The sequence below is a fragment of the Micromys minutus genome, assembly GCF_963924665.1.
Source record: "Micromys minutus genome assembly, chromosome: 6".
In the NCBI taxonomy this organism is placed as follows: Eukaryota; Metazoa; Chordata; class Mammalia; order Rodentia; family Muridae; genus Micromys; species Micromys minutus.
In genome coordinates, this window is record NC_137975.1 from 62,264,977 (window position 1) to 62,290,717 (window position 25,741).

Here is a 25,741-nt window from a genome sequence, read left to right on the forward strand (position 1 = left end):
ATCAGTCTTTGACAGGGTCTCCCAATAAGAAGAGAAAAGCAGAATACTTTAAAATTCATTACCCAAGTACTATACTACTCAGTTAAAAATAGATAAAAATATCATGAGAAGATTATATTTGTAGTGAATATACATATGAGAATGTTCATTAAAAAAAAAAAACAGAACCCAGACACAGGTAAAAAAGATAAGCACCATTACCATGTGCAATTTATCTGAAGAAGCTGGGCTCATTAGACATCTGGAAGATTAATATAATATAGGATGCTAGCAGAGGAGAGAGGAAAAGTCCTGTTTCATGCATGCATGAAGAAAAGCCCTTGACAAAATCAAGCATAAATTCATAATTTTGAAGAAAAAAAAACCCCTCAACTTACAAAGCATAAAAGAACTTCTTTCTTTAAGTGGAGAAAAGACATCTACAAACCAAACAAAACACAAAAGAACCGTGACACCCACCACTGTGTGTGCTTTGCCTCTGGTACAGAGCTCATGCACACATTTAAACAATAGATTAGGAGCTTTCTTTTAAAAGCAAAATTAAATTGTTATGAGTTTTTTAACGTTCTCTCTGTCTCTCTCCCTCTCCCTCCGCCCCCCCCCCCGTGTATTTGTCTATATGTGCATGCCATACATGTATCATGCTCAGAAGATAGCCCCAGGTGTTGGTGCTTGCCTTCCTTCCACTTTGCCAAGTCTTTCTGTTTGCTGCTGTGTTCACCTGAAGGGACTAAGCTCAGAGGTAGGCGAACTGCATGACAGCGTACAAATTGACAGTTTGGAAGACTAGGCCTAACTTTCTGTTTCCAAGAAATGAGAACCCTGATCCAGGAACCCATGGTCAGCCAATCAGAGCCATAGGCAGCCAATCTAAGGACATCTTGCCATCTGGCTTGAAGTAAGAATAAGTAGCTAGAACGAGTAAGCAACACCCCTCCAGGGAGGTCCAATTGTAGAATTTCCCCTAGAGATAGAGCTAACCAATCAAGGGAGAAGGGCACACACTCGTCCCTGGAATTCCCCTGACAATAACAGCTGGGCCTGCGTGTTCACTTGGAGTCTCCATTCTCAAGTGGGAAGACCCCTGCATGCAGGTTATTCAGTCAAATAAACACTCTTTGCCTTTGCATGTGTGTGAGTCTGGGGTACCATCTCTGGAGATTCTTGGACCCTAACAACCAGGCTCCCTAACTTCCAAAATTTCTTCGGTCTCCACCTCCCATGTCACCACACCCACACCGGGATTATAAACACAGTTTCTCAGTCCAGCTTGCACATGGTTCTAAGGATTCAAACTCAGTTCCTCACACGTGAGAGAAGCACTTCTCAACCTGTGGATCATAACCCTCTGGAGGTTGTCTTAGGATTTTACTGCTGTGAACAGACACCATGACCAAAACAACTCTTGTAAGGACAGCATTTAATTGGGACTTGCTTACAGGTTCAGAGGTTCAGTTTATTATCAGCAAGGCAGATGCATGGCAGCATCCAGGCAGGCATGGTTCAGGAGGAGCTGAGAGTTCTACATCTTCATCTGAAGGCTGCTAGCAGAATACTGGCTTCCAGGCAGCTAGGATGAGGGTCTTAAAGCCCACATGCCCACAGTGACACACCTACTCCAACAGGGCCACACCTTATGCATTTACAAACCATCACAGGGGTCAAACAACCATTTCATAGGGGTCATATATCCTACATAGCATATATTTTATTCCTAACAGCAATATTTCAGTAATAAAGAAGCAACAAAATAATTTGTGGTTGAGGGGCAGAGGAAGGGTCGCCACATAGTGAGGAACTCTATTAAAGAGTCACAGCATTAGGAAGGTTGAGAAGCACTGCCCTAGAAGAAAGTGCTTCACCTTTTCAGCCCCATCCATCTGAATTCAATGATACTAATTCATTTTTTTTTCTTTTGAGATATTGTCTCTCAGTGTAGCCCTGGCAGTCCTGAAACTCACTCTGTAGACCAGGCTGGCCTCAAATTCACAAAGTTCCCACTCTGCCTCCTGACTGTTAGAAGTGTAAGCCACCACACCCAGCAAGCTCAAGCTGGGCTACTGTTTTTCAAAAGTACACATTTGTTTTGTTTTGTTTTGTTTTGTATTGTTTTTGTGTGCATGCATCTCCTTCATACATGCACTTCTCTGTCTAATCCTTTTAACTCGGTCCATTTGCATTTCTTAATCTTTGTTTCGAATATTTTGTTATCATTTTATATGTGAGGGTGTTTTACCTACATGTTGTCTATGTACCACATGTACGCAGTGCCTGTGGAGGCATCATATCCCCTGGAACTGGAGTTACAGATACTTGTGAGCCACAGTGTGGGTGCTGGGAATCAAACCCAGGTCGTCCGGAAGAGAGACCCGAGTTTTAACCCCTGAAATTTCACACCGCTCTTCCACCGACTTCTTGCTTTTCTTAATTTTGTAGCCATGTCTTTCCCTTTGATAGCTGCTTTTTCTCATGCCCTTTCTGCTGCTTCAAGTTTGTCTCCATATAATAACATAACCATCCTTTCCCAGTAATCTTTTGATTTTTCTCAATCCCCTTCCTACAGCTTCCATGGGCACCGTCATTGTTACTAACTGCCACTCTGAAAACCATAACACTGGGAATCTTGCTCAATGGTAGAGCCTTAGGGAGGCTCTGGGTTCCCTGTCAGCAATGGAAAAAAAAAAGGTGTGCAAACTCTTTTAGGAAAAATTCTTTCTGTTATTCACCATGATCTCCCCCCCCCCCAATCTCTTTCTTCATCTTCTTCCTTCTGTATCTTTCTGTTTCTTCCTCCTTCTCTCCTCCCATTCTTTGTCTTCATGACATGTATTTTTGTGTTCTATGTATCAGATCCAGATTCCTCAAGAAACATTCCTCCAGTGACAACATTCCCTGTTGTCCCCTGGAGCACGTTATAAAGGGACACAGAGAATGAATTTGCCTGCAATACTTTCTGTGCTTAATTTGTCAGCGGTGATACTACAGGTTGTGAGCCACCACCATATGGTGCTGGGATCAGAACCTGTGTCCTCTCCAAAAGAAATAAGCTCCCTTAGCTGCTGAACATTCTCTCCAGCCCCAAACATTTTTAAATGTTCTTTATCTTTTTCATTTTTAAAATGAAGGGTAATAAATTTAATAACGCACCATTTAAAGACATTTTGTCCTTTAAAAAAAAGAGATGTATTTATTTTTATTTTATTGTATCTTTGAGTGCCTACATGCATGAATGGGCACTGTATGCATGAAGTGCCTATGGAGGCCAGAAGAGGATATCAAATATCCTCACCTAGACTTTGATGTGAAGTCATTGGGGGTATTGCAGTAAATATTAAAAAAATTATGTTTACTCTTTACTGACCTTGAGGTCTCACACCTCAGGCCCAGTTTTAGTTCAGAGCCACGCACACCTCTGGAGCCCAGTCTGAGACGCAACCATGGCCCAACTTATCTGCACAACTCCCTTCCCTGGTGGTTTTCTACTGTCTGTTCTCTGCCTTTGTCCCAGGGTGTTTCCCTATCCCAAATCCCACACAAATACAACTCGACAGCCGGATAGCTTTTCATACAGGTTTATACATTCAACTCTCAATCCACAAACCCTCTACACAACAAGATTACATCAAATAGACAAAGATACAAACTGCCCTTCTATATGAGATATTAGGCCTGTAAAATCCTTAATGTTCATAGCTATTTAAAGCCAATCAATATCACCTGCGTCTAGCTGGTCCTTGGGAACTTCCATCTTGCCATGACCTCTCCTCCTCTCTCCTCTGACCTCCTCAGCCCTCTCAGCCCTCTCCACCTCCCTCGCCCCACCAGGGTCACTGGCTTTCCTTTATTTTACTAATTTAAATGGGAAGGTTCAGTTGAAGTCACCTCTTAAGTATGTGACTGGGCAGCCCTTCTTAGAAGAGGAATTAACATTAAAATACAAACAGCTTCAGGACAATCTACATGGGAGTGCTAGGGAACTGAATCTAAGTCCTCTACAAAAGCAACAATTATTCACTGATAGTGGGATGCTAACCCCAGAGGCTTGCACTCCCCCAGAAACAACTCACAGACTGTATGAAGTCCAGGAAATAAAGAAAACACAAAAAAAAAAATTTACAAAATAAGAAGATTTTGACAATTTCCATGTTGCGTTTTGTTTTGCATGTACTTTACGCTCATTGTAACTATTAGGTTTTCAATGCATACTGTCAAGCCCTTGAAAAAATCAAGTACTGACTAAAAAATATATTCACATAGTTTTATGTAAAAATTATTTTAATATCTGAAAAAACAGTACTGACAAAAATGTATAATTTTAAGCAAAATATGTTTAAAATCTGTACATTTATCTTTGTTTTGTAAAATAAAGTCGTTTAAAAAAAAAAAGCAACAATTGTGTCCATCTCACCAGGACCCTCTTTTGTCTTGTTTTTGACAGTACCTCAAAAATAGGCTATGTTAGTCTTGAATTTCTGATCTGCCTGCCTCATCTTCTGGAGTGTTGGACTAACAGGAGTATACCACTGAACCTGGCTTTTCAGTGATGAGAATGCCCAATGAATTATACATGCTGTAATATGAATCTTTCCATCGTTACTTACTAAATTATTCCGCGGTGTCGTTTTCCTACTATTTTGAAGTATAGACATATGTTTAATGTTGTTTGTAGCCCCTATACAATATTATCTATAGTTTCAACTTTTGTCAATGGTCTATTACCTGGTCCCAAACACAGATATTTCATGAACTCTTGAAAATACTTCTCTTTGTAGAAATTGAGTTTTATTTACAAAAATGTATAACTTCTGTTCTGCTCCCGTTGTTTCTATTTTATGTTTTTACCTTAAGCTTCTTTTCAGAACCTGAGTGATAGAGCCCTCTCATCAGCTAGAGGAATTATAAGCAAGTTACTCTTAAGTGGAGGTTAACTTTGTGTGGGAACTTATAGCACTATGCTCAAATAGAAATCAAATATTATTTCTTTGTGTATCTATGAACTGGTTAACTGTCAACTTGAATAAATTAAAAAATCACCTGTGAGACACACCTCTGGACAGCTCATGTTCTGGAGTTCCAGACTGAATTAAAAAGGGGAGGGGGAGGGAGAGAAAGAGAGCTGAATTCGTCCTTGTCCTTTTGTTGTCTGACTGTGATGTGTGTGCCTCACTTTTCTGCACACACAGGTAAAGCCTTCCTCGTCACCCTGCCTTCCCAGCCACTATGGCCTCCTCCAACTGTGAGCTAAATCAACATTCTTTCTTTAACTTTCTTTTGTCAGGCATTTTCTCAAAGAAACAAGAGATGTAATTATTGCGATTATCGAGGGAGTTTCTGGAAGAGATTAGCACTGGATTTATAGATTAAGTAGGAGAGATCGCCCTGACACTGGGCTGAGCGTTGTCCATTCTTCAGAAGGCTTGCACAGGATAAAAGGGAGGAGGAGAATCCCGTGTCTCCACTGCTCTGAGACCTTGGTCGGCTGCCCTCTGGCTGAAGAGATCTCCGTTCAACAGGTTTCCTTCTATTTCAATAATTTATGCTATTCTATCATCTTGTACTATACACATCTCTCTTGTAAAATAAGAACTCCTGATGATTTGATAGGTCTGCAATAGGTTAGGAAGATAACATTTCGTAGTTTGGTTTTCTCCTCTTCTTTGTGCATGACTTTCCTGATGTGGATACTTATTACTGGTTCAGTTATGCCTTGAAATGTATGCTATTGCTTTTGTATCCAGAAAAGATTTTCCTAACAGAACATTACCTACCCTGTTCATGCATGTATTTTTCTAGTTCTCTTAAGCTTTTGTTTTTTAATGACTTAACTGTAAATCCATAAAGATACATCCAATTGGAGGCAAGAATATAACTATTGTTTTCAAAAGAGTGGACCAACTATCCCATCAAATCTCAAATAACTAATCTCCTATCTATCTGAGATGCTACCTAACCCTACACTACAGAGAATGGAACTTACCCCTTAAGAAGGTGTCTGTGTTAAACTAATTTTCTACCATCATCTGAAGATGAGCAATGCCTAGAACATTCATTTAGGGGTTGAGTAAAAGAACGAGGAGAGGACGCATGGCTCGAAGAAGGGGGCAGGATAAAGATGGACACAGAGAGACTGGGGTGTGGCTTCCTGTTCAAAACACTGAGACCTGGAGACCTCCTAACTGTGGTCTTTTCACACCTGAAGGTATCAGGGGCTCACAGTCCAGGCTGAGCATCAGTGCCACCGTTTCCAATACCCAGGAATGATTAGTATATGCCATTTCTCTCTAGAAACTCTTTCGCTGAAGAAGTTGCCTACGCATTTGTTAAATTCTGCCCCTGGGTTTTTGCCCCATCCCATGTTCAGAGGTCTAGTTGTGCAGCTTCTTCACTGGGACAGTCACCTCTGTGCTGGGACGAGAGGGACAGTCACCTCTGTGCTGGGACGAGAGGGTGAGGATGGGCAGCAGAAATGAATTACAGTGTCTTTGAGGTGACTGTTTGCTTTTTTTAAATTTATTAATATATCTTAACTGTATGCAGTAATGGGTCTCACTGTGATATTTTCATATACCCACATAAGGAATTGGATTTATTTACTCTACCTCCCCACATTTCTTTAAAAAGGAAGCTGGGCCAGTACTTAGGATGCTTTTGCAGAAGGATAATGAGTTAAATTGAGCCCTACCTGGACTACATAAAAAACCTGTCTTGGACTCACAAACAAGAGGGGGAAAGATAATGGGAAGATTTGGTCAAAACAGTTGTTACTGACAATGTGTTCTTAGAAAATCCATTTTGACCCTGTGATGGTTTATATATGCTCAGCTGAGGGAATGGCACTATTAGAAGGTATGGCTCTGTTGGAGCAGGTGTGTTACTGTGGGTGTGGGCTTTAAGACCCTCATCCTAGCTGCCTAGAAGCCAACATTCTGTTAGCAGCCTTCAAAAGAAGATGTAGAACTCTCAGCTTCTCCTGCACCATGCCTGCCTGGATGCTGCCGTGTTTAACACAGCAGTAAAACCCTAAGTCAGACACTAAGAGGGATGAACCAGCCTTTCTATGGGTGAACATGACTTTCTGAAAAGGCTATATAGAATGTCTCCAGGTCTGTTCCAACCTTCAGGCCTTCATTTTGAAATATGTCACAAACAGCCTTACATGCATTTTTCCTCAGCGTCTATTTCATGGAGATTTACTTTTGGGTCATCTTTGAAAAGACTCAGGGAGCATGAAGGCTATGTTCTCACTCAGAAAGTCATCAAGATCTTCTGTTCAAAAATACACATTTGGAAGCATATGTGCTCCTCCAGTACCTAACAAAGGTGCCACATCAGTGGATAGTATTTTTTTATCATTGAGGGATGAAGGTGTGTGATGACATTGGAGGTGTCTAAAAATGAATAGCAAAACATTAGATGGTAATATTCTTTACACAAAGATGAAATTGTGAGCATCCATTTCAGGTCGGATCACAGCTTGCAGACATGTCTGATGTCTCTGTTGACTGGATTGATAAACACCAGCTACAGCGTTTAGATCAGATGCTGATTGTTGTTGATGAAAATGATAAGGTCATTGGTGCAGACACTAAGAGGAACTGTCATCAGAATGAAAACATTGAGAAAGGTAGTTTTGTCTACTATGCTATCTATCTCTATCTCTCTCTCTCCTTCTCACTCCCTCTTTCCTCCATTCCTCCCCTTCTCCCCCTCTCCTTCTTTATTTGATAAAGAGGCAGAAGAGGAGAATGAGGAGATCACTTGGACAGAGGACTATGTTTAACCCATCCACCATCAGAATTTTGAACCTTATAGGTGTCTGTGCACTTCCCTCTAAGATCCTATTGGACAAGAATCCTGCTAGGTTCAAAAAGAATTCCCCATCTTGATACCCAATCAATTCCTTGGAAGGTATTGGATTATCTAGATGTTGTTTGTTTGTTCTCAGAGTGTCATTATGCAGCCCTTCCCGGTCTGGAACTTGCTAGGAAAACCAGGGTGACCTCAAACTCACAGAGATCTGCCCACCTCTGCCTCAAAAGTGCTGGGATCAAAGACATGCCTCTCCAAGGCCAGCTCAACCTATCAGTTTCTCCCATCTCTCCTTATTCCTCCTATTTCTTCCCACTCACTCCACTCTGCCACTTGACTGTAAGTGCCACTTTATTCTCAGAGTTGATCTCAAATCTATACTGAGGTCTCTTCTCTCCGTGTTACAATATCCTGAATAAAACCTTTTTGTTCTAATTTTGCTTCACTGCCATCAAGATCTGGCTTTCCCTCACAAGTTCTTCAAATAAGTGTTCATCTCTAGAGAGTATGTCCTACGAAGCATACAATTGCTATAAGCATCTACGTTTCTTTCAAGACGTGGAGACTGAAGACAGGATGCAGGCAACCGTCACGTGGTTGTCACACATGCGCACACGGGGACCTTTGCTTTTTCAGGGCTGCTGCACCGAGCCTTCAGTGTGGTTTTGTTCAACTCAGAGAAGAAAGTTCTGATTCAGCGCCGAGCAGACACGAAGCTTACTTTCCCTGGTGAGTTCCCACTGGCTTAATAAACAGGCCTATGTGTTTGATCTGGAGAAATCGGTAACACAACTTACCTAGCTGCTGTAGATGACAGCTCTTTGTTGAGGAAATAGACGCGTGCTTATTTGCCTGGTGTTGCTTCAAGGTGCTGGCTTAAGGTGGTTTGTTGTTGTTGTTGATGTTATTGTTTGTTTTTGTTTTCTGTTTTTTTGGATTTTGTTCTGCTTATTTGATTAGGGATCCCTAAGACGTTCTACTTCGTTTTCCATTGTTTATCTGTTGTTTTGTATGGAACGCAAAACTACTTACTTAGTAGTACTAGGGGGTTAAACCTGGGGCAAGCATTCTACCATTCGGCTACACTCTGAACCTTTGTTTTTATTTTAATTTTGGGGCATATTCTTATTAACTTTCCCAGATTGCCCTTGGACTTGTAGTCCTCCCCATCTCAGCTTCCCAAATACCTGAGTGCTCCCTCCATCCGCCCGAATAGCTGAGTGCTCCCTCTGTCTGTCCGCCAGGCGCAGCTGCAAAGCTGTTTAAATGCCAAAAAATCTGGAGAACTATAATAAGCAGTATTTGGCATAAAGATTAGGAGATGAAGATAAAACTCAATACTCAGAAACCGAAGTTTTAACTTTGATTGCTTTTTTTTTTTTTTTTTTTTTTTACCTCTTAGAAATGAAGGAGGGAGGGATCATCTTATTATAGAGAAATAGCATTCCTAAGAGCTGTCTTCATTTAATGTGTTATAGCATAAACTGTCCTCAGATTTTAGAACCTACACTCTGTCTACTGATAAAAAAGGAAAAGAAAAGCCTCAGTGTAGAGTGCAGTGGCAGAGCAAGATCTCTTCCTTCCTTAGCTCTTCTTTCTGTGATTCAATTCTGGCCATTTTCCAAACCATCTCTGCATTTGCTAGATAAGTTGGCTCCTTTAATCCAGAACTAAACTTTCAGAAAAGGACTCAGGAGCTTCTAGGTTAGAAACTACGCGCTGATGTCCGCCGTGCGTCAGCAGGACAGATTTCATATTGAGTGCCGTGGCCCTTCAGTTCGTAAGGGTTGGGTGAATGTTCTAGCTTCTGCACTTGCAAGCACACTTTCTGCTTTAGTAGGAATTCTGCAAAGTGTTTCAAATAAATACCTGGTGTCTGAAAATCAAGCAAGGATGAAAAACGAGGAAGGAATGGGAGAGATTTAGTAAGAAAAATCCAGAGTTGTCATTGCCTGGGTAAAGGAACCCACACTTCCGTACCTAAATCTTGAAAGGGGGCAGGGCCTGGGGGGACAACTTTTCTCACACGCATGAGCACCCGAGTTTGATCCAGAACCCATGCAAAAATGCTGGGCATGGTGGCCTGTGCTTGTAACCCAAGCACTAAGGAAGCTGTTGGCCAGCCAGCCTAGCCTAATTGGTGAGCCCCTGGCCAAGGAAAGACCTTGGAAACGGACGGCTCTCATGAGGTTGATACCTCAGTCATCTTCTGGTCTCCATATGCATGCCCCTGAACATGTAAATAAATGAGCATGCTTACACACACACACACACACACAAGAATACTTGGTCATTTCTATAACAAAAGCCAAGGGTAGTGGTAAACACCCGTACTCCCAATACTCAGGGAGGTGGGGACAGAATGGTCAGGAGACAAGGACATTCTCAGCTACATGGCAAATTCAAGGCCAGGCTGGGCTGCATGTAGCCCTCCATCAGAAACACCAAAGACTTTTTCTCTACTCTGTACTAGTTTTGAGTTGATGAAACAAACTAACAGTGGGAAACAGGATTTTTTTTTTTCCCAGTGCATGCAGACATGTGGGAATCCCACAAGGTGTAAGCCTGGAAGAGAGCCAGGTGATTGAAGTGAACAGAGCATCTTGTGTCACAGAAGGAGAGGGGTCTAGGGTTTCTGGGGGTGACGAGCTGTGAGAACACAAGGGAAGAAAGTGTGTGGTGGTGAATAAAGCAAATCGTGTGATGCAGATAAGCCTCTCATGCTGTGTAAGGTCAAAGGGAGGCACTATCAGAAGGCAACAAAGACAGCCCTGCTACCTGTGGAGGTCTCCCCAGACCCTCTGGGTGACATCATCACACCTGGCAGATCTTTCTGGAGCAATTATGGAGGGGAGTTCATGACTATTGCTTTCATTTGGGGCAATCTGTTTATGGTCAGACAAGTGAAGTTCTGAGAAGCCCCTCCCATACCTGCTGCTCCTCAGACCCTCAATTTTGAGCGTAATTTTAGCAACAGGGTGATATTTCCTACTGTTTAATTTTGGCATGGCATGTTTTAAACTCGATACTCTTTTTTTAAAAATTTACTTTTATTCGCGTGCTCGCACGTGTGTGTGTGTGTGTGCACGCCTGTGCGTGCACACATGTGTTGTGAACTATATACAGAGGTGCTCCTTGGAAGTCAAAAGTTAATCACACCCGGCAAGAATAGGACCACTACCATAGTTTTTGAGCCAAATTTGAAGCAAACTTTATTAAATACTGGATAGGTCTATACCTGGGATTACCAGAGCATGACACCAAAATACTTTACAGGAGCTTATAAAAGAATATCCCCACAAGGCTATATAATTCCCACCTTCATCCAATCAGGGGCAAGCATACATTCTGGCGTCCTTCCAGCCTCCATACGTACCTCCTGCTTGCATGTGACCAAACACACCTGTGTGGTTGGGGCAACCAAGCTTGTTTACAAAAGCAAAACCACTGTGGTTTGTCATCCTATATTGACAATTGCCCCCAGCATTCCAGGAAGTGATCTGTCGTTGGACAGTCTGAGGTACAGACTAGAGATGTTTTTGTTTTATAGATTTCTTAAGTACTATCACTTAAACTTAAAATGTAACTTAGGATGTTTAAAATCTCAGAGCCTCCTGAGGCTGAAGGGTATAGCATAAGCTGACTTTTAAATTTCATGACTGAGGGACCTCATCTCACAACCCTGTCACTTCGGATTGCAACACAATCCAAGAATAAGCCACCACACAGATCCCTTGGAGCTGAGTTACAGGCATTTGTGAACTGTCTGATGTGAGTGCTGGAAACTGAACACACACTCCCCTGTAAGCCCAGTAAGTGCTCTTAACCGCTGAACTGTTTCTCCAGCCCACAGAACAACACTGCTGAGTGAGCCCTGGGCTTCCTCAGCACAGCTTCTAAACCAACTCCGGCTGTACACAGCACTCGGCTCTTCTGCTTAGAACGGTTACCGGTCCCAAGACTCACTCAGATGGTAGGACAAGTGTGTGGGCAAGCTTTTACAGGAGAGGCAGGGAGCAGTCAGAGCTGCTGGCTTCTAGGCATGTACCTGACCCTTACTGTTAGCATCAGAAGCTGTTTACAGTCAGCCTCTGAATCCATCAATGACATCACCCCTAGGAGATAAGACCCTCCTGCATCTGTTACCATGGCAACCCTTTGCGTGGGTAGCATTACCTACATCACCTGCACGCATCACCACTTCTGTTCCCTACGTCACAGCCAGGACAAAAGACACAGACTCCAACCTGTAGCCCTCTTCTCTCTTTCTCTTCCTGGCTTCTTCCCTTCCCAAAGTGAGAACTGTGCTGGCTTGTAGTGATCTGTTCAGGAATACTCAGTTTTCAGCGAGTACCTACTGTCTGTGGGAGCAGGGACTCTGGCTCTGCCCACTTCTGTCATCTGTCATGCCTTGATGATCCTCCCTGTGAGGGCTGCAGCTCAGTTTCACCCATTCTGTCTCCAGGAACAAATAAGAATAGTGTTTCTCATGTGTCTTCTCTCCAGGGCACTTCACTGATTCCTGTTCTAGTCATCCACTGAGTAATCCTGAAGAAATGGAAGAGAAGGATGCTGTGGGAGTGAGGAGGGCTGCCCTGAGACGTCTGCAGGCTGAGCTGGGCATCCCCCAGGACCAGGTACCCATGTCTGATCATTAACAGCAGATATCCAAGGGAGCAAGAGCCAGAGGCTGAACTGTATCTGCCTGGGGGGGGGAGTGGATCTGTGTCCCTGGCCTCGCCCAGGTGCTGTGAGGAAGAGGGGGTGGGGCTTTGGTGAATTCAGTTATCTGGGCAAGGTCAAGCCTACTGAGGAATCCAGCTTGGGAGAAATTCTTGAGATTTCCCAAAATAGGTAAATGTACACTGAAAAGAATGTCTAGAATTGGCTATGCATGTCTCTTTGTTTATCCATTGGAGCAGGGACTTGAGAGGAGGTGGATTATTTTCTACAGAAAGCTGCTGAGCTTCCTTGAGGATCTCTAGAAAGTGGAATAGTTACTTCTTTAAAGGATACAGGTCATTGTAATGGGTCAGAGATTCGGTTGTCTAAATTAAGGATTGGGAAAAAAAAAATAAGCGAACATTCTCAACAGCAATGGACAAATGAATGAACCATACTTCTTAGCACAGGCCAACAGCCTGTAAGTCTGTAACATCCTGTGTCATTGGGGACCTACAACTGAAGATTACACTAAGATTTGATCTCAATCCCAATCAAAAATGGCTTCTTGGGAAGAACAGCAAATGCTGGCAGAGATGTGGTTAGAAAGAATGAACCCTCATATTCGGCTAGTGAGGTGTAAACTAGTGTAGCCACTATGGAAATCATTCTGAAGATTAAAAACAAAATGTAAAAAACCCTAAAATCAAGACTCCTGTAGGAAATATTTCGTACTTCTTGCTAAGAGCCTACTCCCACCTCTGGACCCTGACCAGAGGAAAGACTTCATCCCTTGACCTTGGACCCGCAAAAAAAAAAAAAAAAAAAAAAAAAAGTTAAGGTTTCCACACTAAACTTAAATGTCTTTAAAACCAAAAGTAGTAGATTTTGATGAGGAGGCATGGAATAAACGCTCAACTGGTCTGTCAGGAGAGCAATGTGAAACGACCAATTCTTACCTCGCCCTTTGTGTGTGTTCTATCCTGAACTTTGTGCAGAAAGAGTTTACACAGAAACGAGGTGGTTTATTTGGTTTTGGCTTGACTTTTGGAAATCATGTCGGGCATATTCACATGAACGTTCTGAAGTCTGAGAAACATGTTTCGGTATCGTGTGCATAGGTATCCAAAGTTCTAGGCAAACGATAGCCAGGCTGAGATTAAATGGACTGCTTAAATAGGTACATCACTACCCAATTTAGTAAAATGAATAAGTTGATGGAAGCTGCTCTGATAGAAACAGCAGAGCCGAGATGAGATATGCAGCCCCAATTCATGGTTGAGCTCCTCCAGGCCATGCTTTCCCAGAGCCTGCTCCAAAAAATCAAAATGAGTGTGGTGGAGAAAACCCAAACCAGAAAATCCACAGGGTCGTTAGCTCCTTTCCTCATGTCAAACAGTTTAAGGAAACTTTTTTCTTAAAGTTTTATTAGGAATCCCTGGAGTCTCCCTTTCTGACTTACGGCAGAAGGCTATTGCAAGCAAGAAGCTGCAAGTTTATTATTAAAGAAAAATCAAATTCTCACAGTATATGGAAAAGGTTCTAGGAAGACTAAAAGATAAGAAAATTTCGTGTTGACAATTCATTCAAGTTCATATACTAAAGCGATTGTGGGTGTCAGACCACTCACAATCCTTCCATGCAGAATACCCTATTATTTGCCAAGAGAAAAATAGCATGGCAAACATGTATGAGTTACTCCGTGCTGTGCCTACTGGTTTACCTCATAAAGACTCAGGAACAGCAGAATCTCATCCACAAGGAGGGCCTTGGAGCAACCAGAAACCTTATTCTGGAAAACACACCAACGCTATTTGTGCAGTCATTGTGGAAGTACGAGGTAAATTTGTCCAACTTATCAACACAGCTTTGAATGTTGATCAGCATTTTATGAGTGCTTTAGATAAGGCCCCCGTGTTAGGTGTAAATTTCTGAGGGCTCAAGTCTGTTCCCAAAGTACATGAAGTGTTTGCTTCATGCTGAGACAACTGGATAAAGAAGTCAGCAAAGACTGAGAGGACTGAAGGTTGGACAGCTTCATCGCTGTTTAAATATATATTGGTGATAAAGATGTTTTCCAAAACGTTTATGAAAGAAATCATTGGCAAAAACCAAGACACAGTAGTAGATTTAAGAACGGACTCTAAATACCAGTCCTTCAGGCTGGAACATGGCCTCTCGTCTGGGCTTCTTCATCCATATCTGAAGCTTCCCAAGAGCTAGAAGAAAGAGCACAGATGTTTGGCTTACTCTATAGTTGTCATATCAGTGGAGGAAGACTTACCTGGTACATTATCTCTAAGTGGGTGACATGACGTATGTCATGTTGGCATGTCAAAGGGCAGTTCTTCTAGCCTTTAACAGTGAAACCGTCAGTTATAAAGAATTTCAAGACAGCACTCAGAAGAATGAAAAGGAACTGACCAAAACAATGACTTGGTGTGAAAACAACCATGATTTAGTAAAGGATGCAGTCGATGTAGAATCTTCTTTTGTTTTTTAAATTAAATACGTACCTCAGCAATAAGAGCACAAAACTTACAATCACTCCTTCAGTGCAGGACCCACCACAGCAGCTGAACAGACCAGAAGTGCTCTAGATGAAGGGCGGACAGGGTATCTCAGAGCCGCTGTAGACCTGATCATGAAGGCACAGAAAGCCACACACACAACACAGGCGAGAGCCACCTTCAGGGCCAGTGTCATTATAAGAAATGCACAAGAGTCTGATGGACAAGTCGTATATTGAGCACAGCCAAGCAGTTGCATAGCATGCTCTCCTCCAGCGCCTGCTCCAGTTCCCCTGTGGCCACCATTTCCTGTGCCTCCCTGGGAAATAAAGCCCTCGTTTGGCACCTCCTCCCCCACCTCATTTCCCTTCTTTTTACATCAGTGCTATATCATGAAAATGCCTAGAGATGATTCAGGACATGCCACTCAATATGGCACGTCTGAAAACCACCTAAGAATGGGCGAAGAGTGTTGTGGAAGGACTGTCTGTCTCCTTCATGTTTGGAGTTTGTACAGGTCTTTCATCTTTAATGTATATTAAAGGGTATGAAGTAAAACTTAAGTATTTTAACCACTAACCTAATAATTACAACTACATTGAAATGCCAAACACAATGGTTGCTGCTTGTTCAAGAAAAAGAAGACTCATGTGATCTGGTTATACAGCTCCTGTACAGGTCCATAGGAGTCTTTGTAAGCATACAACAAAGATACCTGTGTATGTTTCTTGTGACAGTAGTTCCAATAGCCAAATTCTACGAATAGCCTGGAGTGGATATATAAAAAGTTGATCGTATTTTTTAAAAAAAATGTGGGGTGTATGGGTATAATAATTCTGTTACAGATATTTTAAATTTATTTTATTATTATGTGCATACCATCACACTAAACAAACAAGGCTAAGAAAGACCATTATCACATTTTTTTTTCATTAAGAGTCTAAATTTGTGAGTGTGTCTGTGTGTCTGTCTATGTGTCTGTGTCACTGTGTGTGTGTCTGTGTGTGTGTCTCTGTGTGTATATGTGTATCTGTGTGTATGTCTGTGTATGTATGTGTGTGCGTCTGTATGTGTGTGATTGTGTGTGTGTGTGTGTGTGTTTGTGTGTGTGTGTGTGATGATAAAAACAGAATGGTGGTTAGGAAAGAGAAAGGGTAACAGCAGGAAGTGTAAAGAGAGGTGAAAGATGTTAAAAGGTGTGTGTGAGTAAAATACACTATACATGTGTGTGAAAATAGCATAATAAAATCCATCATTTTATACAGTGGACCTACAATATCAGTAAAATGAACAGATCAATTAAGCTTTTAAGCAATTACCAACTACTAAACTAAGTTATCAGTCTCTTTTGAGGAGAAAACGTATATCTGCTTTCATTTCTCTACATAGTCTGCACTTTACACCAGACTTGTTGACACTGTATCAATTTTCATCTCAGGTTTCTCTAGAGGACATCGTGTTTATGACAAGATATCATTATAAGGCAAAATCTGATGCAGTCTGGGGAGAACACGAAGTTTGTTACCTTCTGCTTATCAAGAAAGACGTCAAGATCAGTGCAGATCCAAGTGAAGTCAGCAGCTTCGTCTACCTGGATCGAGAAGAACTGGAAGAGCTCCTAGAAAGGGGGGCCCGGGGCGAAGTCCAAGTCACCCCCTGGCTGAGAATCATCGTAGAACAGTTCCTGTACACTTGGTGGCCTTACTTAGATGATGTCACCCAGTTTGTAGAGCTTAACAAGATATACAGAGTGTGAGGAGCAGGAAATCCGACGTCGGCTGTGAGGATGCCCTAGTCCAACACTGAGTTCAGGGCAGACCCATGGCTCAGATGCAGCTATGCACCTAGACCAAAATAGGGAAAGGACTCTTGCTTCCGAGAAATCCATAAATCATTATCAAATCCATAAATAAATAACATTAACTCTCATTCTTTGTTTTCTTTTCTTTTTTTGACGCAGGGCCATGTATCCCAGACCAGCCTCAAACTTATTATGTAGCCTCAGATGACTTTTAATTTCTGATCCTCCTGCCTCCACTTCCCTTAACCCTTGGATTCCGAGCACACACTGCTCTGCCCGCTTGGTGCTGGAGACCGAACCCTCAGCTTCATGTGTACCATGCAAAAATGCTGCCAACAGCTCTATCCCATCCCGTATTTTCTTGCCCTTTTTTTTTCTTCAGTTGCTTCATGTCTTTATTTTCAACTTTCTTGGTGCTGGGAAGACATGCATTGTCTTCCCCAAATCAGAAATAGAGGTACGAATGAAGAGCTGATCCCATTCTGATAGAGCTGGTGTCATCACTGTAGTAACTGAGGTTACAGAACAGCCGGCGGCAACCCTTGAGTTGAGAGCATGCCAGTGCTCCCAAAGCCCCGAGGCATTGCGTGGAGAAAACCACAAGGACAGTAAATCCAGAAAAATCTGTTAAGCACCAAAGTTTGGCAAGACTAGAATACCTAGATGATACTTGTCCTGCTCTGGCTTGCAGCTACCGGATAACCTGTCTGCTGGGAGCCTCTGCCATCATTGCTATGTTAAGTATTTGTACAGAACATAGAGTCACACAGCCAAACTCAAATCAGTAGGGTAAGTGAGGGGCAATCATTTAAGCAAATATACTTTTAAAAGTCAGTTGATTTCGAAAGCTATTTTGATGGACTCGAAAGAACACCTCAAACTCCAATTTTTAGCCAGCCATTTTGTTTTTCTTCTGGAGGAGAGAACGCCCTTTTTTGAAAAATAAATAAATGGATACTTTACATCTTGCTAAATTAAACCCTGTATTTGGAAAGCAATTTGGTTTTGTTTTGTCTAGCTTCTGTTTGTTTGTGTTTGTTTGTTTGCGATAGCATCATACTGTATTGCCCAGGTTGGCCTGGAACTCAAAATTCTTTTTCCTCATCCTCCCAACTTTTCAACCTGTCGTGCTTGGCTGCTATGGTGTACATTGTTAAGTCCGACCCTCAACACACACAGGCCATTGTGTGTTCACCCTGTCTATTAATGTCTACTAAATTTCCCTTATGTGATTGTCATCAAGCACTGAAACTGCTTACTGGAGAAAAACTGGCTTGGCTCATGATTTCAGAGGGTCGCGGCCTGTTATGTTGAGGAAGCAAAGCAGTGGGAACATGGAGCAGGAAGTAGCTCGTGCATGTGACGCAGATGAAGCAGAAGTAACCGGGTCAGAGCTCAGGCCAGTACTGAGGCCACACTTCCATATTCACAACGGGGATGGTCAGAAGAATGGACACTGAGGGAGTAGTGACACGTGTGTCTGTGTTTGGGAAACATAGCGATCAACCAGTACCGACATGTCATTTACCTTGGGACTTCTTGGTCATGAAGGGAGATGTTTCTCTTCACCCTAGAGCCACAAGAGTGGGCTGTGAGGAGTGTTTGCATGAGATCCCAGGCTTGTTTGGCCACCAGAAACATCCAGTACCAAGAATGCCAAACTTATCTTTATATCACTTTATTAAGACTACATTTACATTTTATATTTTATATGTCTGTGTGAGCCACACATTTCTGAACACAAACACAAGTGTGCAAACTCCAGTGACCTCTCTTCCATCTCCCATTCTTCTTTTGCACATCCACAGTGGGGGACAAATGATTGTTTACAAAATAGCTTTAAGTTCCCTTTTCTGCTAGGCAGTATGATTTTCTCCTAAACAGGCAGCCAATTCAGTCTTTCCATTCTTTCTAGTATACAGAGGTGAAATTGCATGTTGGTTATTATATTCTCATTCTACCTTAAAAATATTATATTTGTGTGTGTGTGTGTGTGTGTTACATGTGTCACAGTGCAGATGTGGAGATCAGAAGGAGATGGTACTCTCCTTCTATCCTGAGGGGTCTGGGAATCAAACTCAGGTCATCAGCCTTGGTATCTTTACCCACTGAGCCATCTTGCCCACTGCTAATTCAAGTTTTCTGTCAATCTTAGCACCCACAGTTGCCATGAAAGTTCCAGTTAAATATACATATGGCATAAACATCTGTGATTAGAGATTCTGTGGGCACAGCAATCTGGAGGATAACAGAAATAGGGTTTCCAAGGCAGGGTAGTTCGACCCTGAGAATAATATAGCCTGTGGCTGATGGCATTGGCTGACACAGGGTTATGTCTATTCATCAGATCAGAACAAAAAGAGAAATAAAACACATCTAGATGTGAAGTAACTGCAGTCAAACTCTCAGCCTGCTTTTAATTCTTACAGCTTGGGGGGGAATTACCCTGTGTATCAGTCAGGGTTCTCTAGAGTTACAGAACTTATGGAATGTCTCCCAATATTGAGGGAATGAACTGTGATGACTTACAGTCTGTAGTCCAACTACTTCAAAAAATGGTTAGATGTGAATGGGAAGCCCAAGAATCTAATAGTTGCTCAGTCCCATGAGGCTAGTTGTTTCAGCTGGTCTTCTGTAGAAGTAGATTCCAACAGATGTTCAGGCAAGTAAATGAAAATAGAAAGAAGAGAGAATCTTCCTCCTTCCAATGTTCTTCTGTAGGCCTCCAGCAGAAGGTGTGGCCCAGATTAAAGGTGTGTACCACTACACCTGGATCTTGGACTTGTTTTGCCCCAGACTGACCTTGAACTCAGAGATCTCCTTGCCTTCATCTCCCTGTTCGAGGTGTGTACTACCTTGCCTGGAACTAAGTTTTTTCATGGCCAAGATCCAGGTCAGAAACTTCTGTCTTCTAGCACCAAGATCTGGATCACAGGAGAGCCCTCCAGTTCTGGATTGTAGTGTTGGATCCACATGGCCCAATGATTGGGCTGTCCACTCCCACAGAGACACAGATAGACTGAGACCAACACAATTGGCAAGAGGTTTAATTAATAAGTCCAGTACACTGGGGTCATTCTGCAAGCAAGACAGAGATGACCCTGAGGTTTCAAAGTACACAATTTTTATACAGTTCTGAGGGCAGATTTCAGCAACAACATGGGGTGGTGACATTGCGTTGGTGGATTAGAGTGACCTTTGGATTCATTGGATGAGGGGGTTTAGGCTGATGATGATGCATATTTAGGTATTTTTCCATGAGACCCTGTGACTGTCAGCCAACAAATTCTGTGGGTTTTCGAACTTGTTTTATTTCTCAGAATTGGGTGATTAAAGCTTGAGCTAATTATGACGTGCATCAGGATCCCATCTAGGGCTTTCTAGAGGGTCTTGGGATGACTGGAAAGTCCCTGAGTCTGACTTCAACCATTTCTGTGTCTTTAGGCTCCACATTCCCCCCCCCCTTTCTTTGGAGATTTTATTTCAATCTTGAAATTATAAGTTATTCTAGTGTAATTCTTGATATTGTTGTCTGAGCATCTTCTCTGATAAAGGCTAGTAGGCAATTTTAAGATGCAAGGCCTGAAGGTCAAAAGCAATAGCAGAATAATCAAAAGTCTTAGAGGAGACTGCCGAGCCGGGTCCGTGTGCCGCCACCCACTCCGGACACAGAACATCCAGTTATGGATAAAAATGAGCTGGTGCAGAAGGCCAAGCTGGCTGAGCAGGCAGAGCAGTACGATGACATGGCAGCCTGCATGAAGTCTGTCACTGAGCAGGGAGCCGAGCTGTCTAACGAGGAGAGGAACCTTCTCTCTGTTGCTTACAAAACGTTGTAGGAGCCTGTAGGTCATCTTGGAGGGTCATCTCAAGTATTGAGCAGAAGACAGAGGTGCTGAGAAAAAGCAGCAGATGGCTCGAGAGTACAGAGAGAAGATCGAGACTGAGCTGAGGAACATCTGCAATGATGTCCTGTCTCTTTTGGAAAAGTTCTTGATCCCCAGTGCTTCGCAACCGGAAAGCAAAGTCTTCTATTTGAAAATGAAGGTGACAGGAGCTGCCCGCGCCCCCTCCTCTCGGATGTGGCGGAGCTGAAGCGCGCAGGCGGGAGACTCTGCAGGATCCGCGGCCCTGAGCGTGAACTCTTCAAGTCTCCGATTAAATGGAGACTCCAATTAAAAAAATGGCCTCCAATAAAACTACATTGCAAAAAATGGGAAAGAAACAGAATGGAAAGAGTAAAAAAGTTGAAGAGGCAGAGCCTGAAGAATTTGTGGTAGAAAAAGTACTGGACCGTCGTGTAGTGAATTGGAAGGTGGAGTATTTCCTGAAGTGGAAGGGGTTCACAGATGCTGATAATACTTGGGAACCAGAAGAAAATTTAGATTGTCCAGAATTAATTGAAGCATTTCTTAATTCTCAAAAAGAAAAAGATGGTACAAAAAGGAAATCTTTATCTGACAGTGAGTCTGATGTTAGCAAATCGAAGAAGAACAGAGATGCTGCTGACAAACCAGGGGCTTGGCCAGGGTTCTGGATCCTGAACGAATAATCGGTGCCGCAGACAGCCGTGGAGAGTTAATGTTTCTCATGAAGTGGAAAGACTCAGATGACGCTGACTTGGTTCTGGCAAAAGAGGCGAATATGATGTGTGCTCAGATTGTCATTACCTTCTATGAGGAGAGGCTGACTTGGCATTCTTGTCCTGAAGATGAAGCACAGTAATTGTTTGCATTTATATATATATATATATATATATATATATATATATATATATATATATATATATATATATATATATATATATATATATATATATATATAAAATCTGGATCTTGGGTTTTGAATTACTAGTATGGAAAAATAGCATTCTAATGAAAATCAAGTTTGATATGCTGGTTTTAAAAGTATTGACAGTAGTTGGGATATTTTTTGGGTTTTGTTCGGCATCAAAAGGCACTGATTCATTTGAGTAAGTAAGAGCTTTCTGTAGTGGCTTCCTTTAACAATAGAATATTTGATACCATGTTGTATTTCCTCAGCTTTGAAGAATAGCTTTTCTTAAATGCTGGGGAGATTTTACAGTCATTACTAAGGTCAGAACTTATTTTTAACTGGGACACAGAAGGACCATTCTGGGGTTTTTGTTCTTATGCGGTGTATACATAGAACACATAACTTGTTTGTTTTGTCTTGTTTTTAATACTCAAAACAACTGAAGAAAACACAAGTTGATGAGATTCCATCATTGTGAACATTTTCCTAAACCATAACCTTTCAGATTAAGCAGAGTCTAATTTATTGGAGAGTTTAAAAGCAACCACCTGAGAATTGATGTATTATCAAGTAAACACAGTAGTTTATTTACAGAATGTTGTCCATATCAACTCCCCCCTTCAGAAAATGGAATTAGACAAAGTAGTAGTGTGATTCAGTAACAAGACTTGGGCCGAGTGTGGTGGTGCACACCTTTAATCCCAGCACTCTAGAGCTCTGATTTAAGAGGCCAGCTGGTCTAGAGGCAGGACCCCGTCAGCCAGTCTTGTGAAGGTTCCTCTGATGAGCCAACATTCCTTTGCAGAAAGTTAAAATCTGTACTAAAAGGTTATGATTCATGGAATCTGTTTAATGTGGAAATAGAATCATGGTTGGAGCTGATGTTGGCAATTTAAGACCTGCTGACTGAGTGAACAAAATTTGCTAATATCAATTAATGACCTGCATGCTTTTCTTTACCCTGACTCATTCTTTACTAGTAGGATCAATCTTTTCAGTATTTGGGATCTGGTTTAATGAGCCAGAAAAGTAACTTTGTAGTTTCAGAATGTCATCCAACTGTATATTTACTTTATTGTAAATAATGGTGAACAGTGGTCAATAAATAGTTTTATATTCCTTTAAAAAAAAAAAAAGAAAGAAAATGAAGGTGACTACTGCCATTACCTGGCTGAGGTTGCTGCCGGTGATGACAAGAAACTTTTTTTTTTTTTAATTTTTTTGTTTTGGTTTGGTTTTGCTTTTGTGATTTTTTTTCCTTTTGATACTTGCCTAACATGCATGTGCTGTAAAAATAGTTAACAGGGGAATAACTCGAGATGACGGCTAGCTTTGTTTTAATGTCTTATGAAATTTTCATGAACAATCCAAGCATAATTGTTAAGAACACATGTATTAAAGTTCATGTAAGTGGAATGAAAGTTTTATGAATGGAAAAAAAAAGTCTTATCAGAGTTAAAATTAAAGTGGCTTATCTGATATCTTTAAAGTGATTAGCAATACCTTGTCAAATTTGTACATTGGAAAGTATGTTGAAGACTTTTGACTTTCAGAGACACAGAGACTCACATGAATCAGGAAGGCACCCTGAACCTGGCCACACCTCCTCATGGCAGCCTACACTAAAGAACATGGAAAAGGGAATCTTTGTGTTTGGCCTACTTGGCCTCTCTCACAGGCAAGCACCATCCTGTTGCTAAGGCATTCCTTCATCAGACTACAAACAATTTCCTCTGGATTCCAATGTCTCCTCTGGGCAGGTTGCACTAGGTTGGATTGCTAAGACACCCAGTTCAACAGACTGAACAACCACTGGCTTCTCAACCTCTCCTGTGTGACCTATCGGGACCACAGCCTGTAAGCCAGCAGAGTGAGTATCTTTTTTGTTATACTTCCATTCTCAGTTCTATGAGAATCCTCACTAATAAAACTCCTTAATGAAGCCTTGATCAATCACTTGTATATGAAGAACATCTCTGAAGGACTAGAGAGATGGCTCAGGGATTAAGAGGACTTGGTGTTCTTCCAGAGAACATGGGCTCAATTCCCAGCAAGTCCTCACATGGTGGCTCACAGCCATCTGTGACTCCAGTTCCAGAAGGTCCAAGGGTTCGCTGGCCTCTGAGGGTACTGTGCACATGTGGTGCACAGACATAAAAGCAGGCAAAACACCAAATCATACAAAATCAACAATAATAACAATAATAATTTCTTTTAAATTATTCTATAGCAATCAGTCTAATCTAATAAGGATTTTTAAAATATTTATGTTTACATGCATGTTATATGCTTGCTTATATACCACATGCATGTAGATGTTCTTGGAAGCCAGAAGAGGGTATCATGTCTCCTGGAAGTAAAGCATGACATACACACTGTGAACATGAGTCCTCTGTCTGCAAAAGAATCAAGTGCTCTTAGCCATTGATACTAATCTATCAAGAGCCACACTACAGATTTTTAAAATATGCTTAGCCTTTTAATTTTCATAAAATGTTATATGTTAATATTATCTCCTTTGCAACCTGCTTTGTAAGAAAATACCAAAATCTATGTATATCACATTAAAAGTTACAGCTTAATGAAACTCTTATGATTCCAAAGAATTTTATTTCACATAAACAAATTTTTAATGTTTTATGAAACAGTAGACCTCAAAAGTAACATTTAAAGGATTTTTAAGAAGATTGTGTGTGTGTGTGTGTGTGTGTGTGTGTGTGTGTGTGTGTGTGTAGACACACCAGAAGAGGGCATCAGATCTCATTACAGATGTTCATGAGTCACCATGTGGTTGCTGGGATTTGAACTTAGGACCTCTGGAAGAACAGTCAGTGTTCTTGCTTTCTGAGGCAGGTCCATGGTACCAGGTCCTTGGGAGTAGCCCTGGACATCAGAGTCACGTCCTGGCCCCTCCACTGGCTTAGTCGGTACAGGAACAATCATCATGGCTACAGCAACTCGCTGCAACAGGGTTCCACACCTCACATTGGTAGGCGCCTGCCTCCTCCCTGTGGACGCCATGCTGGGTCAGCATCCTGCCATCAGGGAACAGGCCCAAGCGGAGAGCAAACTGGGCAGAGCATCACCATTGAAGAACCAGTGGATCTCAGTGGGGCTGGGGCTGCTACAGAGGAGATGAAGGGTATCCCTGTGCTCCACCAATGCAGTGTCGTTGGCCTGCACGTTATTATTAAGTGAAAAATATCTTTGGTATGATTTGAACTCGTCCTGGCCTGCATAGAGGAGTGGGGAGCCTTGAATGTGTGGTTAAGCTGGAAGAAAGGGAATCGTAGGGACCCGGAAGACTGTCAATGCAATAAAAGCAGGTGCCTCACACCTTGCCGCCAGCGTCACCAGAAGAGCCCACCACCACGCTGTACTGAATCTCTAAATGCCTGAGTCAAAATGACCTCTGTCTCTTAGTTGGCCCTTGGCGTTGATTTGAGAGGAGCCAGGAGAAAAGAACTCAAAAATGATGGTGGGTTTTGGCTAGTTGTGATTGGTCCGTGGCTCCCTGACCTCACAAGGAGCCATTGTGAGAAAGGATGTTAGTCCACCCATATAAGGTTCTGCTGGGCCTTGATCTCCTTACCCTGTAGTGTAACTACAGGGTTGGTTGGCTGCAGAGCCCTTGGTCTCAAGGCGTTGGTCCTGAGAGTTTATTGTTTTATTTCAAACTTTAGAACTGAGAAGCTGTGATAGCCACCACTGACTGAAGGTAAGTTTGTTTCCCGGTGGATTTTGACTTACTGTTCCTTGCTTTAAATTTAGTTTGTACACATGCTTCAGTTTATTTTAATTATCAACCATTTTTCCATTACTATGTATCTATTTTTCCATTAGTATGTATCCTTTTACATGTTGTAGATTGGCTTATTTTGTTACCTTAAAACTTTTGTTAGTCTATATTAGCTGTAAAAACTAAGGAACTTGGTTTTGCCATGAGCTTGGGTCTTACCTGCCTGCTTTGTTATTTCCCTCAGTCTTTCCCTGTGGTAAAAAAAAAGTCCCCCTATCATGTTAAGAGTCTTCTGCCAATACCATGCCACTCATGAGATGATTTGCTCTGAGGAATCTTGAGGGACAGCCCATTTCCTCACGGCATCGCACTGTCAGAGAGCTGTCATTCTTCAGTGCCCACAAACATGAGTGTAAGGAATAGGAATTGTGTATCATGAGGGTA

General features: G+C 42.0%; 1 protein-coding gene and 2 pseudogenes across 3 annotated transcripts; all 3 read left to right on the forward strand.

The window, feature by feature from the left end:
- Positions 1-7,482: 7,482 nt before the first annotated feature.
- Positions 7,483-16,737, forward strand: IDI2 (isopentenyl-diphosphate delta isomerase 2; the record flags this gene model as incomplete). The annotated part of the gene is made up of 4 exons (XM_080917752.1): positions 7,483-7,624; positions 8,446-8,538; positions 12,316-12,446; positions 16,420-16,737. The coding sequence occupies 4 exons, from the start codon at positions 7,483-7,485 to the stop codon at positions 16,735-16,737; spliced, it is 684 nt and encodes a 227-aa protein (XP_080773878.1).
- Positions 16,738-20,465: 3,728 nt separating this feature from the next.
- On the forward strand, positions 20,466-24,756 carry LOC308422023 (14-3-3 protein zeta/delta-like; annotated as a pseudogene). Its single transcript has 3 exons — positions 20,466-20,829; positions 22,708-22,803; positions 24,412-24,756. The product of its transcript is annotated as a 14-3-3 protein zeta/delta-like (transcript).
- Positions 20,966-21,507, forward strand: LOC308421394 (chromobox protein homolog 3-like; annotated as a pseudogene). Its single transcript has one exon. The product of its transcript is annotated as a chromobox protein homolog 3-like (transcript).
- Positions 24,757-25,741: the final 985 nt, after the last annotated feature.